The sequence below is a fragment of the Epinephelus fuscoguttatus genome, linkage group LG7 (genome assembly GCF_011397635.1).
Source record: "Epinephelus fuscoguttatus linkage group LG7, E.fuscoguttatus.final_Chr_v1".
Classification (NCBI taxonomy): Eukaryota; Metazoa; Chordata; class Actinopteri; order Perciformes; family Serranidae; genus Epinephelus; species Epinephelus fuscoguttatus.
In genome coordinates, this window is record NC_064758.1 from 19,462,578 (window position 1) to 19,479,507 (window position 16,930).

At 39.0% G+C, this 16,930-nt stretch overlaps 1 protein-coding gene across 2 annotated transcripts; it reads right to left on the reverse strand.

Moving 5' to 3' along the window:
• Window positions 1-48: 48 nt before the first annotated feature.
• On the reverse strand, window positions 49-13,311 carry znf362b (zinc finger protein 362b). 2 transcript variants are annotated; one of them, XM_049581910.1, is made up of 9 exons: window positions 13,196-13,311; window positions 9,247-9,310; window positions 8,698-8,932; window positions 8,439-8,543; window positions 6,458-6,776; window positions 4,757-4,981; window positions 4,430-4,508; window positions 4,096-4,254; window positions 49-2,304 (listed from the first exon to the last, which is right to left on the reverse strand). In XM_049581910.1, the coding sequence occupies exons 2-9, from the start codon at window positions 9,307-9,309 to the stop codon at window positions 2,188-2,190; spliced, it is 1,302 nt and encodes a 433-aa protein (XP_049437867.1). In that variant the 5' UTR covers window position 9,310; window positions 13,196-13,311; the 3' UTR covers window positions 49-2,187. The 2 variants fall into 2 exon arrangements, with proteins under 2 accessions (XP_049437867.1, XP_049437866.1); XM_049581909.1 differs by having other exon boundaries at window positions 8,698-8,959.
• Window positions 13,312-16,930: the final 3,619 nt, after the last annotated feature.

Here is a 16,930-nt window from a genome sequence, read left to right on the forward strand (position 1 = left end):
CACAGATTTGTTGGCAAGTTTTTCAGTAGACGCCAAAGCAGCCAGTGATGAATTTATAACAGTCTGTTTATTAAACAAGGTAAAGATACAAAGCTTTTTTTCCTTTTTTAAACATTGATAACCTTAGTTTAACTTCTCAGTCTTGGCTGTGCATATTTAGTTGTCTAGAAACTGTATATGAAACCACAATGCAAGACAGGAAAAAGTGTAATAAATCTACGCAATATCTTTTCATAGAGAACATGGGTTAAACAGTTATCATACAGATTACAGCTCAGGAACTCCATGCGGAAGGAAAGAAAATGAAAATGTTTACACGACTGAATACTGCAGAACACAATACAGAGTAATGGAAATGGGATGATAAAACAGTTAAGGCTTACATGTAAATAACTGATATAAAACATGAATATTAATAACATATGGGTAGACTAAAATAATTACAGTAAGTTCATACATAAACTTTTACAAAACCCAAACAGAGCATGTTTATGAAAACTAAAAAATAGGTACTATAAATGAGTAACATGTTTTACAGTACAGCAACATGTACATTTTCCCATTATCTCAAAAGAGAGAGTAAGTTGAAGAGGCAGGGTCTGTTGTTGGCGTAAATGTCTGTTTTCAGGCCAGTGGCTTGAGTAATAAGTTTTTTTTTATTCTTTTGAAAACATACTATATACTGTATATGTATTTTACATTATTCTCAGTTCCATCTCAAATGTTAACGTCTAGCCGTAGCACCTTTTTCCGAAGTGCCCTGAAGAATACAGGGTACTCTGTTAGTACCATCCAGAGGTTAAAGTTACAGTAAAAATACAACAAACAATACTGTGTACAATAAAAAGAATACTAAGGAGAAAAATAAACTCAAAAGGGAGAAGCATCACCTCCACATAATATAGGCCTATGGAATATGACTTATACTGCAGTTTATTCCAAATGGGTAAAGCTTATTAAAGATTTTAAAAAATACTTAACTGGGTCAGAGTAGCTGTACAATAACTTCACATTTTGGTCCAATGTTTGGGTTTAAAATTTACCACTCGAGTGAAATTTCCTTTCAGCTGAAGTGTGTTTAAAAGTTGGGCTGAGTAGCGTAGAGCTGGCACTGGTACATGTGCAACGTGTTCGACCTCTAATACTTAGAAAACAAGAGTCAAAAGCTTAACAGAGTTGAGGAAGCAGACACTAGAGCAAGGTTCGCTTCCTCTTAAAACCTCAACAAGGTTCATATATGGCACTAGTTAATGGGACAAGAGAACATAATGTAAAAAAGCAGTGTTTCTTTGATCATGTGTCACGATCGTAAAGGTGCCGTAAAAAGTGACGGTCAAATATGGACTGAAAGATATTTGGAAATAAAAACAAAAACAAAAAAACATTCATTTCTCTTCCGTTCCATGTTGCTCTATTTGTTGCCTCCCCAAGTCAATAACGCAACGTCTCAATACAATCATCAAATGTTTAAATTGTCATCTACCGATTGCCTTTCATCAAATTCAGATGACCCTGTAAATGTGTACTTGCACAAAAACTGTGAGTAAAAACAAAGAAGGAAACAGAACAAGACTGTTATTTATACAGTCAGTACTCTTAGCTGCCACAAGTAATGCCCTTTGGCATTTTCCATCCAACAAGATTGAAACAATTTGAGCCAAAACCACAAGGCCTAAAAGTGCTTTAAGATTATCTTTGGATGTCTCCAGAACACACCCAGCGAACATTTTCTTTCTATTCTCTCAATTCTTTATAAGGGCAAATATCATCTGGCACATTTTGGAAACCCATTTCATGGAAGAGGAAGAAAAAAACAAAACATAAAAACTAACTAAAACATTTCTGATGGCCAATGCATCCGGCAGTTTACATGACGCTTACGAAAGTGCTTATTAAATCTGACGCAAGACATTCTTTGCCACTCGATCCTCCGGACAACATCTAGCTGTATTTTTTTTTTTTTTTTTTTTTTTTACATTCACAAAATAACGCTGTGCTCATTTTTTGACAGACGGCCTGTGTCGAGATGGATGGAGGCGGCCTGTTGACTGAATCTAGCGCTGAATGCTTATGTCAGCTGTCATAATGCTAATGTAAGCCTTATGTAGATGGCTGTGGGTGCAGGGCCTCATAAGCTCCAGCCTAACGTAGACTCTGAATCCGACCTGCTGCAGAGCGGCTGGGAGCTCAGATGAGGGAGATGCGTATGGGGATGCTGGGGGACTCGGTCCTCTGAGGCGACTGGTGGCTCACTAGGTGCTCCACCACCGTGTGTTTGGACATGTGCTTCATAAGGTAGGTCTCCTACAAAAGACATGAAAACACAGCAAATGGTTTAAAATGAAATTACTGCCATTAGAACAACAGACGAGACAACATTTTATTTTGAGGACACTTCTTTACGTGTATATCACCTCAAATAAACCCTGAGTGCCTATAAAAATGAAACACATTCTAGATAACTGAATATGAAGGCAGTGGATCCAGCAGGATATAACAACTGTGGCAAACTTAACTTGGGAGGGAGCTTAAGAAATCACATCCAATCAAAAGATTTTAAAAGCTAAATTAACCAACCAGATATCAACGACAACTCTGGACTGACCAATGTCATCTTTTACAGTTCAACCAACCACGACAGCAGCTGACTGATTGATTGAAACCTGCAAACTGTTCTGCTTCAATGGCACATGGTTCAGAGGCACTCAACTCTTCTATTAAAGGTCCAGAGTGTGGGATTTAGTGGCATCTAGTGGTGAGGTTGCAGAACTGACACTTCTTTTGCGTGCCAAGTGTTTAGGAGACCTAGGGTGGTCAACACAACAACACGAATGGCCCTGTTTAGAGCAAGTGTTTGATTTGTCCATTCTGAGCTACTGTAAGACAACATGGCAAACTCCTGGGAAAGGACCCGCTCTGTATGTTGATATAAATGGCTCATTCTAAGGTAAAAACACAACAATTCTTAGTTTCAGGTGATTATAAACTAATGAAAACATCTTATGAATACTACATACCATTGATACCAATATGTCCCTCTAAATCCTACACACTGGACCTTAAAGGAGCACGTGCTCCCAACAATTGATTTTTTTTTGGTCTGACCAACGGTTGAAAACTCAAAAGATGCTAATATTATTATGACAGAAGAAAAAGAAGCTAATATTCATATTTTAGAAGCTGAAACCAGTACTTATTTGACATTTCTGGGGGCTGTACACATGCTGCGTCTTTTACCCCCTGGAAAACACAAGGTCAGGTGCCGGGTGCTACATTTGTGCGTTTTCTGTGCCAGCATTCAAGAGCGCAGCGGGAGGCTGTGTCCGAGGTTGCTAAGTAGCCTTAACCAGCACAGTGTAGAGCAGCAGAGTGCAGGGCTCTCAGGAACGTGTGTGCACCACAACGGCCTTGCTCTGGCATTTGAGCGCACCTGCCAATGTGTCTACATTGAAAACAGTGGATTTGAGGGCGCAAAAAATGTGTACGGCCCCTAAAGGTGCGATTATCAAACTCTGGAGAAAGACAGTCTCATTCTCAGGTCATTAAATATCAATGTTTTGGGTCAGTGGTTGGTCCAACTACTGACCCAAATTCGTCAGTATTTTATGACCTTGGAATGAGACTCAACAATCAACTATCTTTTTCCAGAAATATACACTGTACCTTTAAAATTATACTGTAATAATCCAAACTGATGGATTCTCTGTTGATTGAGTACTAATTGTTTCAGCTCTAGAGTAATGTGCTGAGCTAATAGAAATATTTGCAGATGGGAGGTGGTTACAAACATCTTGATTTGGCCAGATAAGATTAAATATGCGCCCTGCAAACCAGTTTTACAAGTAAAAATGAACTGGTAGTTGGTAGATCCCTGTATGCCAAAACAAGAAGTGGAAAAATTACTTCTTTTCTGTACGTGTGGAAATGAGCAAAAACATGTCGGGTTGTTAAATATCACAAACAGGAAGCAGCTAGTTTCGGGTGAAGTGAGGCAAAGTTTCATCAAAGGCCATCATCTAGCAGTCCGTCTGAAGACACTCTGGGAAAATCTGAAGCACATGAAGATAACTAGCAGATAACCTGTGGTCTACTCACTGAGGTGTATGCCCGACCACACATGCTACAGCAGTAGGCCTTCGCGTTTTTGATGGCATGCGCTGACAAGTGGATCTGCAACGATGCGGAGTCTGAGTAGGCACGGTAGCAGTTAGGACATTTATACGGCTTGTCTTTATTGTGCTGCCTCTGGTGAGACTGTTTGGGAAGAAACAGACAGACGCTCTTAAGTTGCATTGTGATTACAGTCAGTTAAATCAATGAACATATTTTTTTAAACTACATTTTTCGCTGTGTCTACCTCAGTGTAAAGTAGCTGTTCTTGTTGTAATATCCACTGTGGCAGAATTCAGTTGTGTGACCAGGTACTGACCTGAAGGTTAGACAGCTGAGTGAAAGCCTTTTCACATCCGGGGTGAGCACATTTATAAGGCCTATCGCCAGTGTGGATTCTGTGGCAAAAGAAGCAGATAAAAAAAAGCCACATATTTAGTCACAGCCTTGTATGTACAATAAAATGCGTAGCCAAGATAATTAAAACAAGATTTGTAAAGGGATGTCAGCAGACTTATTCTCTGCAGCAGAACACACATTTTAAAAGTATCACTAATCTGAGCATCAGACATCAGATGCCCTGGTATAGCACAGTGTGTTAGTGGCAGCCTGACTGTCCCCACTTTGTGTTCACAGCGGGACCGACCTGGTGTGCTGCTGCAGGTGTGACAGCTGACGGAACGAGTTCTCGCAGTAGGAGCAGTGGTAGGGTTTGATCCCCAGGTGGATGCGCAGGTGCTGGGACAGGTAGGAGGCGTTGGCAAACGTCTTGGAGCAGTGGGGACACTTGTGTGGTTTGGCCTCCGTATGGGACTTGGAGTGAATCTGCATCTCTGACTTGGTTAGGAAGGTGAGCGGGCACACTTTGCATCTTGGTGACAAAAACAAAACAAAAACTTGAGTCAGGTTTGTTGAGAAACAGAGCTTTATAAACTATATAGTATAACACCATTAAAGGAATACTTTACCCCCACAGCGGCCATTTGTACATCAATTCCTTGCCGTGTTACATTGAATTTGTGAAGAAAACTGTTTTTCTTGCATGCCTCAGATGAACAAAGAACCCAAAAATGGAGAAACATCATGATAAATTGTAGTCATATCAGCGTCCACAAACTTGCCCATGGCTCTTACAGTATAATCCGTCTCATTTATCCATGTCATGTGCTCAGTACTTCCCAAACAGACAGCCCTTTCCAACAAGGAACTTAAGAAAAAGCGAAACTTACCTATGCTCTCTCAAAGCCAGACTCCATTGACAAAAACACTAATTTTACCTTGCTGAACACAGGAGCTGCTGGTCTACTGCTGCCTTGTTTGGCAGTTTGTTTGTCTTATTGTGTGACCTTGCTGAAACTGAACTAACACACCAAACTCACAACATAACACAAACTAACTGATCGAGGCAGTGGTAGATCAGCAGCTCCTGTGTTCAGTGAGGTAAAATTACTGTTTCTGTCAATGGAGTCTGGCTTGGAAGAGATCATAAATACTGTAAGTCTCACTTTACGTTCAGTTCCCTGTCAGAAAAGACTGCTGGGGAAGTACAACACATTCAACTGGATAAATGAGACTTGGATTATACTGCACAAGTAGTGTGAGAGTTTATAAATGGCTGTTCTGATATAGTTTTGCTGCTGTTAAACATGGACCCCTATGACTTTAATTGATGAAGAATTTTCTCCGTTTTTGGATTCTTTGTTCACCGTGGAGGCATGCAAGAAAAACAAACCTTTCTTCACAAATTTAACAAAACAGGGGATGAGTAACTGGTCCTCAAATGGTCATTTGGGGGTGAAGTATTCCTTTAATATTTTAAAGTAATACCGCTTCAGTCATTTTCAAGATATATAAGGCAAAACACAATCAGTTCTGAATCATGTTCTATTTCCAAATTATGAGTATCACTAAGTCCCAACTAAAATCAAAGTAGTTTAATTCTGGATATACCCCAAAAAAGTAGGAAATGGTCCAGGAATCAGTGTCAGTAAGTTAAAGTTAAGATTCCTGCTGACCTGCATTGTGCTAACCTCACAAGTTAAGTCTAATAAACTTAAATATAACAAGACAAAGAATGTTTTTCCAGATGATAATAGGAGGCAAAGATCAGTTGACAGTCCACTGAGTGAAACATTTATCCCATCAGGTGAAATGTGGATTAGTATCGATGTCTCAGTGAGGAGGACCACATCTCAATCATCTGCAGCGTACTTAAAACCAAACTGGTGTCAAGCAAATGCCTATTGATCTTTTTAAGACCGCAATTGAATTTGTGAATCAGCTTTGTAAGGCTGAGAGGAAATATCCTTTCTCTCAAAGACAACATTAGCAGCTTCTTGTGCCCAACCTGTAGGTTTTGCCCTCTTTGGGTGCCACAGTGACACAGCCTTGGTCAGCTAGGATGGGGTAGGGCACCACCAGCAGAGGACCAGATGGGTTTTCAGCTTTGATCTTCTTCCGTCCCCGGGGTGCCTTAGGTGGGGGTCCCAACAGTCCGGCCAGGCCTCCCACTTTCATGTGGTCCATGCCAGGACCGCTAGCCAGTCCGGAGATGATGTTCACAGAGGGGGCGCCGCCCAGGCGGTTCTGGCTGCTGGAGGTTGGAGTCGTGGGGGTCAGGGCCTCTGAGGTGCTGTGGCTGTCGGGTCGGGATGAAGGAGCCAGACCTGTGGAGGTTTAAACAGCACTGTTTTAACACAAATACTACAACACTACACAGATAATTTTAATAACCAAGTTCTAGTTTTAAATTACAGATTTACATTTTTGATGACAATTTTTTTTTTTCAATGTATATTTTATACTGGAACTTCCTAAAAACGTATTATTTTACCCAGATGGGCGCGGTTTTGCAGGACACATCAGTGCACTCTATGATAACCTGCTTGCAGTGAGCCTTTGTAAGAATGCAGACCAAAAATCCTGAATTACTTTGGTTTGACGAAAATGAGAAACTGGACTGAGAGGCAAAGTATGGGCAAGTTTTTTTTCTAAAGCCTGGAAAATTAGGCAAGCTAGACTGAACAATACACTACTATGAAGGCATACAGAATTATACTATTCATGTTTTCCCATAACTTGTATACTTGGTCTCACACCTATATACATAGACTGCCTTGTAAACTCAGTTGTTCATCAGAATACAGACCCCTCCATCTGAAAAGATTTTTTGTTGTTGGACATAATTTATTCTATCTAAATGTCTATATATTTCAGCATTATTTAGTTGTACATCTAATGCATTTTCGTAAATGTATGATCACAAAAACAAAGAAAAATCATCTTTGTTTGAACTTACAGTTAGATGTGACGTCTCTTGTAGGTTTTATCTTGGGTTTAGGACAAAAATTACATTAATAAACAACTTGGTGAGGAGACGACCCAATGTGAGCTGACGGGAACATGCATCAGGCACACAACGCACTGTGTGACGCAGGACGTAAGGCACTAACTCCAGGTGAAACCCTGTGTTTTAGGGAGTCTTAATTCTTACTATTTCCTCCAAAGAGCCATTTGTTTTCCATATGATATAATGATCAGTCAGCTGCCTTCTGAAATGTGTTTGAGTTGTGGGATGCATCACACTGAATCAAACATCAAGTCTGTATTATGTGTTGCCAGAGGTATACATGGCACACAACTTCAGTTTCAAAAGTCTGCTCACTGATTTTTACATTGTTTAGAAATAAATGAAAACCAATGGCTGCCAGAAACAGGAGGAAGAAAACACAGTGACAGCACAGTTTGCAGAATGCTTCACTGTGATACAAAGGATACATTACTTTTAGTAAATGGGCCACAACTTGCAAAGCCACTGAGCCCAGAGCGTCCTCAGCATGTGTATCACATGGGAGTCCGACTGATATATTGGTTTTATATCCTGTTGGTTTAACACAAGTCAGGGTATCTTGAAGTTTTATAGGTTTGGTTTGTACCAACTTCAGTCTAAAATTAGCCAGGGCTAAACTGCCTGAAAACCAACAGCGAAGTCTCTCAGTATTATTCTGCTGCTGCTCAGCCTGCACAATATACTCTCTCTGTTTATTTCCCCGCTTTAAGACTAACAAACTATTTAATACAATGTCTTATTTGATGTTTTGCACCTATATTTCTTTTAACTGTGCAGCCCTACAGTAAATGTAATGTCTTATTTACCTGCTATAGTGCATCCATTGTACCTCTACTGTGTGTGTTTGTGTATCTACTGACACAGTTTAACAGTGTGTCTGATCACTCACTGCTGTTGATTTAAACAAACACCAGAGGCAGATTTTCCTGCTGATATTTTCTCGTGTCAACAGACCACACAGACCAACTGACTGCAGTACCTGAGCGATGATTGACCCGGCTCTGCTGCTCGCTGAGCTGTCTCATGTGCCAGTCTTCCCACAATCCTTTGGCCTTCACCGCTGACTTGTCGTCCATGTTTCCATCTGGAAGTTGATGGGTGATGATCAGGTGATTGCATTTTGATCAGTGGACAGATCAGTGTCTTCTTGATAAAGACAGACCTTCAGACCTGTTATGATGCTACCAACACATTTGGATCTGTCCCCCGGCCTACAAACAACAAAGTGATGACTGTACCTGGTCCAGAGCTGGAGGCGGGGCGAGCGTGCAGAGCGATATCTGGCTGTCCAGAGCCCTGCGGCTGCGGGTGATGGCCCGGCACCTGCTGTGGCTGGGGCTTTGGCACCGACATGACGTGCTGAGCGCTGCCATCCGGGGACGAGGTGGGCACCAGCAGAGACTGCTGGGAAGGAGAGGAGGTAGGCGGCAGGTGCAGGGGTCGGATCTTCTCAGCCATCAGCTGCTCCTTGATCTTGTTAATGAGCACCAGGTTATCCAGCTGAAAGGGTTAACGGGTCATGCTCAACAGAAAACAGCCACCGTGTGTGAATGTCATTCATGCCCCAAAAAACACATCCCAGGATAGAAAACACTGACCAGCACACAGTACAAGTTCAATTCTTTTTTTTTTTTTTAAATCTACGAGCTCGAGCTGTGACGGATTCTCACTCTGAAAGTTTGTTTCACTGATGGACTGGTGCTGAATGGCTGAAAAGACATTCACACATGGAAACAAATGGCAATGAGGTAGAAATGTCACAGTAATCATGTGATGAGTGGACTTACCTGGCCTGGCATGGATGGAGGTGGCGGCCAGAAATACGGGTTGTTAAATCGAGGCTCTGCCATCCTGAAAAGAATTACATTTATATTAGTCACATTCAAAAGTCAAGTCATACTTCATCATATGTGTTTATGATTAAATCATTTTCCAAAATACTGACATGATACACTTCAGTGGTTTCACTTTCTGTAATGGTTGAACTCACATATACCCACCCAAAAGTCAACTTATGCATAATGAGCTGTTACCTTCCTACAAGTCTGTCACAGTCATTAAGGGTCCATGTGCGATTTATGATACAAAGTGTTGTTTATTTATACTACAGTGTTGAAATGATTTAAACAAGATGTGTAGGCAGCATCCGTTACTGTTACAGACAGCCAGACTGCAACTGTTTAGAAGAAAACTGACACCCTAACCTCAAGCAACAAACAGTTTCAGGTTTAGTAGAAAAGGTGAGCAGTTTCCTTTGACCTAAAATCACTGTGTACATTTCAATAGTTTCCATCACACAAACTTTGATCTAGCTTTGAATGCACATACATGCTTAATCACATCAATTTTAAGTATTAAGAAACTATTTTAATTATCAAAATCATGCTGTTCCACCTTTGTAAGACCAAACATAAATACATTTAAAGGACGAGATTCATTGCACAAGTGTCACAGTGAGGGTAAACTGGAGCCTATTTAATATGAAGCTCCATAGAAGAAGTTATTAATATTTTTATTTGACTTGCATCAATTTATATTTGTTCCAGTTTCCAATAGAACAAATACCAAGGTTAATTTACATTTTTATGACAGGTAAGTAAAAAGTAAGTTGAGATAACAACAACAACAACAACAACAACAACAACAAAATCTTGTTACCTCAGCTGAGTGTGTGAAGCAGAATAGAAGTAACTGTTATGTTCGCTTTGGGTTTCATGAGCTTTCAAGACTAAAAAAAAATCATGTTTATTTGAAGAGTTCATGAATTTTAGGCTAGTAAAATTAGATTTAACTAAACCTTGGAAACATATAGTTTAACAAAAAAAAAAAAAAATCTTAATTGATGTGATCGCTCAGTTATGAGCAAACAAAACTTCAGCTGAGGAAGACCATGAGATGCAGCTGAAAGGTGGAACAATCTTGTAAGTGGACCTTGATTAAAAATTAAAACGTATTTGTCAAAAAACTGGATTTAAGCTACCTAAGATTTCGCTAAAAAAAGATACAGGTGTCACAATTAGGGTCAGTTGGAGGATATTTAATATGAAACTCCACAGAAGTTATCAATATAAAAAATAACTTGCATCAACATATATTTGTTCCAGTTTCCTCCAGAACAAAAACTATAATTTTCATGTCAGGGAAGTAAAAAGTAGGCTGGTTAACAAAAACAAAAAACCTTTTTACCACAGCTGAGTGTGTGAAGTTTACACACCGAGGTCAATGTTATGCACTACTAAAAAAATAATTTTGACCAAAAAAAAAAAAAAAAGAAAATGAAGAGTTTGTGGATTTTTGGCTGGTAAAATTGGATTTAACTAAACCTTGGAAAACAGTTTGACAAAAGCTTTGGTGAAAAGGTTTTTGTTAACCCAACCTACTTTTTAGTTACCCATCATAAAAATGATGGTTCTATAATAATAATAATAATAATAATAATGTATTTTTTCTTTTAATTGTTATAGCTTCTGCTTGAAGCTATGGCACGAGCACAACTCATCCAGAACATCTGAGAGCTGTTTTAAGATGCCACTGTTAAACATGAGGACAAAGTCACAAAGACACTTCTCAATCCTCTGACCACATCCCATGGTCTTCCTCGGCAGATTGGATTTGCTCAGTTATGACCAAACAAAACTCCAGCTGAGGAAGACCATGAGCTGCAGCTGAAAGGTGGAACAATCTAGTCAGTGGACCATGATTTAAAATTAAGCTTTCTTAGGACTTGCATCTATATATATATATATATATACACACATATATATATATATATATATATATATATATTTGTTCCAGTTTCCTTCAGGACAAATACCATAATTTTAACGACAGGTAAGTAAAAAGAAGGCTGGGTTTACAAAATTTAAAAGACAAACAAAACAAAACAACAAAAAACATTTTCACCACAGTGGAGTGTGTAAAGGTAACGATAAATGGGAGGGTAAATGTTGGCTTTGGGTTTCATGGGCTTTAAAGGCTAAAAAAATCATATTGACGAAAAAAAAAACAAGAACAATCAAACAAAATATAGATTTAAATGAAGAGTTCATGAATTTTAGGCTGGTAAAATTGGGTTTAACTAGTTTCCAACATAATATAAAATTTTATTCAAGGTGCACTCATTTGATATTTCTGGCTTTCATCCACATCTCATGGTCTTCCTCAGCAGATGAGCACACAAAATTTCTGCTGAGGAAGACCATGATGCAGCTGAAAGGTGGAACGATCTAGTAAGTGGACCTTGATTCAAAATTACAATGTCTTTGTCAAAAAACTGGATTTAAGCTCTATAAGATTTTGTAAAAAAGGAAGGAAAAAAAAACACCTTTGTAAAACACAAAAAATGTACAGGTTCCAATTGGAGGATATTTAATATGAAGCTCCATAGAAGTTATTAATATTTTTCAAAGACTTTCATTCCAGACAAATAAATTAATTCAAGTTCACTCATTAGATTTATCTGGCTTTCATCCACATCCCATGGTCTTCCTCAGCAGATGGGATTCTCTCAGTTATAAGCCAACAAAACTTCAGCTGAGGAAGACCATGGGATGCAGCTGAAAGGTGGAACAATCCAGTAAGTGGCCCTTGATTTAAAATTTCTTTGTCAAAAAAAAAAAATGAATTCAAGCTAAGATTTTGCTAAGAACCCCAAATAACCTCGTGGTTAAAATTAATTAATTAATTAATTAATAATAATAATAATAAAGTCATAAAGCTTGTGTGAAGATGACAAGATTACATTTTAACAGTGTAATAAGTTGCTATATGACATTTATATTACTAGCTCAGAGTGTAAATCAGGCCCACAGTGACACTGAGGCAAAGTGTCCCCGTTAAGTTAACCCGGGTCAAACATGTAAATGTCAGATACAAACATGTAGTCAGTGATAAAGCGACATGAGGGTGACAGAGGCTCAGCAGACGAGCCTGGACATTCAGCTGCTCTGCTCCTTTTGTCTGACTGTGAAACCCAGAAAATAAGTGGACGTCGCTTTAAATGTTCAGATAAACGCAATGAGAGGAAAAAAACTTTCCATTCTTAGACTTTTCGGACATGTCGTGTGTCCGCGAGCATCTGTGCACCCGTACTGACGGAGGCTTTCACGGACCGAGCCTCCCGGTGCGACTCAGACATTCTCAGACAGTTTTCTTTAAACATTTCCAGACAAAAGAGAAACAAAAATGGCAGCCTTATTTTTATAAGGCGGGACGCCATATTCTGCAGACCCCAAAAATTTAGGAGCATGAACATGTTGTCGTGAGGAGGGTGTCGGGGAGAAGACGCGAGCCGACGCGGACACAAAGGTGTGTTTATCATGTCAAAGGCATGAATGATTGTTTACGGCGAATTGCAGGTTTGAATAGCCCGGCCTCCCCACCTCTTAAAAAAACTGACACTTCCTACAACAACCATGCCCTGCAAAAAAAAAAAAAAAAAAAACAGCACGGAAACGGACAAGATGCAGATCGACCCAAACACCACCGCGATTAAAACAAGCCTCGCAACGCGTTAAGGTCAAAATGTAGCCGGCGCACAATGCCCTTTTTCCCCAAACACGCTGTGCCATCTTCTCCTAATTTCACTTTTAGGGCTGCTTTTTTTCACATTCTGCAACTTTTGGACGAATCAAAGGACAGCGATTGCATTTTGTGCACAATGCACGCATTTAGCAGCATAGCGCTCACGAGAGAAACACACAGCAGCGAAGACACCCAAAAGACATGCACAAATACCTTGTGTCCTGATTGCAGATATTGTCTTGCGAGTACAGCTATAATATAAAAGGTTGATGTTCTTTCTGCCTGCCTCCAGTCGGACCACCGCTTCCGGGTCGCTTTGTTCACTTCTGGGTGCTGCTGCAGGCTCGCTACACTACAGACACACACACATACAGAGGGCAATATTCCGCTAATGTTGCTTTGGATTTTTACACCATGACCTACTTTATTCACGTTTAATGGACACCGCATGCATGATGAGTGTAATAACGATATTTCAGCGCGTGTTTGGGGTGGATTTATCGGACAGATCTGCAAGGGTGGAAGTCAGATCCTGGAATAGCAGCGCCACAGTGCAGAAATACACCATTACAAAGCGTTCAAAAATTCACGTAACTCAAGTACTGGCTGCTAAATGTAACTAAATATCTAAAGAAACAGTGGTTGAATAAGTGGTGAATTCCTAAAGTGGGTTAGGTGTTTTAATCTGCAGCAATGCATCATATTTTATCAGCTTTATTCAGCATCATGTTTTATATGTACAGTCAGGTGCTACACAGTCACTACCACTCAGATACATGCAGTGACAACTGTAAAACTGCAGTAGCCCATTTCTACAATAATAACAATAAACTTTATTTAAACTAAGCACAAAAAAGTAGGATATCTGTGTTTGGTAAAGCTGTTTGGCATTGGCAGAGAAGATTTGGCAAATTTTTCATGGGCACAACCCACATACTCAGCTCTGCTGCTCATCCCACAAATGCATGTTCCTCACAAATGTGGCCCCATTTAAAAGGGAAATAAACAGGCTTTCCAGAGGTATAAGATTTAGTGCCAAGAGGCATTGTAACAACGAAGAAATAATCTACCAAACACAAATTTCCTTACTTTTTGTGCTTAGTTTAGATTACATTTTATGACATTTTACTCTTGTGTTTTAACTGTGTTCAGTTTTACTGTAAAGCACTTTGTAACTGTGTTTTGAAAGGGGCTATATAAACTAAGTACAGTAAGTAAGGAAATTTGTGTTTGGTAGATTATTTCTCTGTTGTTATAATGCCTCTTGGCAATAAATCTTATACGGTTGGAAAGCCTGTTTATTTCCCTTTTAAATGGGGCCACATTTATAATTAACATGCATTTGTGGGATGAGCAGCAGAGCTGAGTATGTAGATTGGGCCCATGAAAAATTTGCCAAATCTTCTCTGCCAATGCCAAACAGCTTTACCAAACACAAATTCCCTTACTTTTTCTGCTTAGTTTAGTAAATGATAAAATAAAGAAGGCCAGAACTAAAATTAAGATAATAAATGGACATTAAAATCAGTAAGACAGCAACACATAAAGTCAGGATACGCTCTTTCCACTAGAGGTATGTTTTAAGGAGAGACTTACATGAAGCCAGAGACTCAGACAGCCATATATCCACGGGCAGGTCATTCCAGAGCCTTGGGGCCCTGATCACAAAACCTCTGTCCCCTTTGGTCTTCAGTCTGGGCTCTGGGACAAGCAGAGGACCTCTGCCCGAGGATCTTAATCTTAAACTACTACAGCTAGGCCATGAAGAGCCTTAAAAGTAATTAATAAGATTAATCCTAAAACAAACAGGGAGCCAATGTAAAGAGGCTAAAACTGGTGTGATGTGGTCGTGCTTCTTGGTTTTAGTTTTAAGAACCTTGAGGGTGAAGTCATTGCAAGGTTTTTTGATTGAGACAGGAGACAAGTAAGACATGAAGAGATAAAAGCATGTATAATAGTTTCTGTATCTCAAAATATGAGAAGAATGTAGTGGTGACAGTAGGTTACAGAACTTAAATGCACCTGTATCCCCATCTAATGAGCCAAAATCCATTATGCAAACTCTACGGTAAATATTGATTTAATGATTTGCAGGTCTAAACCTGTTTTCACTCTTTAGGCTATTTAACTAGATAAGAGTCTTTTTTTCTCAGGGGAACCTTGCCAATGAGGTGTCAGAGTCAGAGATGTTTTATTGCCAAGTAAAATTGCACTTACAAGGAATTTCACTTGGCGATGATTTGGCACATAGCATTTACTTACAAGGCAGAAATAGAGACATAATGGAAAGTATAAGATAAAACGAAGAAAATTTACAATAGACAAAAATAGAAAAAAATTGTACATACCGTAAAACTTCAATTATTATCCCAGGCTAAAATTATCTTAAATCACTGAATTTAACAGGCTTGTGCATTGGACAGGCCTTTAATTCTTGTCACACAAAACTGTTGCTCAGCTAAGAGAGAAAATACAATCCAATACAATTGTTTATTTGAACCAGTATGAATATTACTTGTACAAAAGTTAGTATTCAGATAATGCATCAATTATGAATAATTAAACTGATTTAGCTTTGACAGACAGCACATCAGAGAGAGACAGAGATACGGCACTTGAGGATTACGGCACCTGGCATACCGACACAACACCACTTTATCCTGTTAAAACAGTACTCACAACTTGGATTAATTTTTATGAGAAACCCTTTTGACCCTTTGGATAAATGCCTGTCTTCCTTTTTGAGACAGGCATTTATTTGTCAAAATGCGTAGCCACACTGGGCTAGTAAAAGGGACTGGGCTTTTAATTGAAGTTTTTTGGTATAAGAATACATAAATATACAAAATTATTAAAATTGGCCAGGTGATATAAATGTTCACGGTGTAATACAGGTACAGGTATCATAAAAACATTGTTAGAACAAATATGAAAAAGTTAAAAAAAAAAAAAAAAATACAGGCAAAAGCATCAACCAAGAGCCCTTTTTCCAAAACCTAGACAGTGTTAGTTTTATAGCTGGGCTAAATTTGATGGAAAAGTGAGAGTTTATAAATCCCAAAGTTACAGATAACAATTGTGTCAACACATGGTTGAGATAAACCCTTATAGATGTTGTTTCAGTAGCCTTTCAACAACCACATTTCACTGTAAAAAGGGACTGGTGTCACACTGAAACTGTGTTAAAATGATAATTATATGTCAGCCAGTCGTCAGAATACCATGTTGGCGCTGTATGTTTCTGCAAACCACGGACATGATAAACTTTATATGAATCCTATCAACATTTCTAAAGTAACATAGTTCTGATTACATGTATATGAGCTGAGTTTTCCATCGGGAAGAGGAGAGTAGAGATGGTGGATAGAGGGACACCTTGTTGAGACAGCTGTCAAGCAGCAGACCACTGTTTGAGACCAAAACTGTGTATTTTAACAAGAAGTCAGGACATCATTGGTCATGTTTGTGCCGACAAAACCACATATTTTTTTTAATGAGATGTGAGGACATTTCCAGCCATGTTTGTTTTGACCAATCCAGGTATTTTTAACAAGATGGGACATTTCTAGCCATGACTGCTTGGACAAAGCCAAATATATTTAGTGAGAGGTCAGGACAATTTCACCTGTGTTTGTGGCAAAAGGATATTTCTAATGAGACATCGGGACATTTCCAGCCATATTTGTGACAAGCCAACTGGGTATTTTATGCCAAAACATGATGTTTCCTCATCTTGTCTAAGAAGTTTTTGTGCCTGAATCTAACCACACAATACCCACAGTGTTGTCATAACATAAAACTAAAACATAAAGAAACAAAGTTTTAACATATCTGCCACACATGAAACATACAAAAAATAACACACAAACTGTACAAATTTTACATATCCCTTGTTTGCAGAAACACATAATGCAAACATCTGGCATTTTTGATTTTGACAGTCTGTTA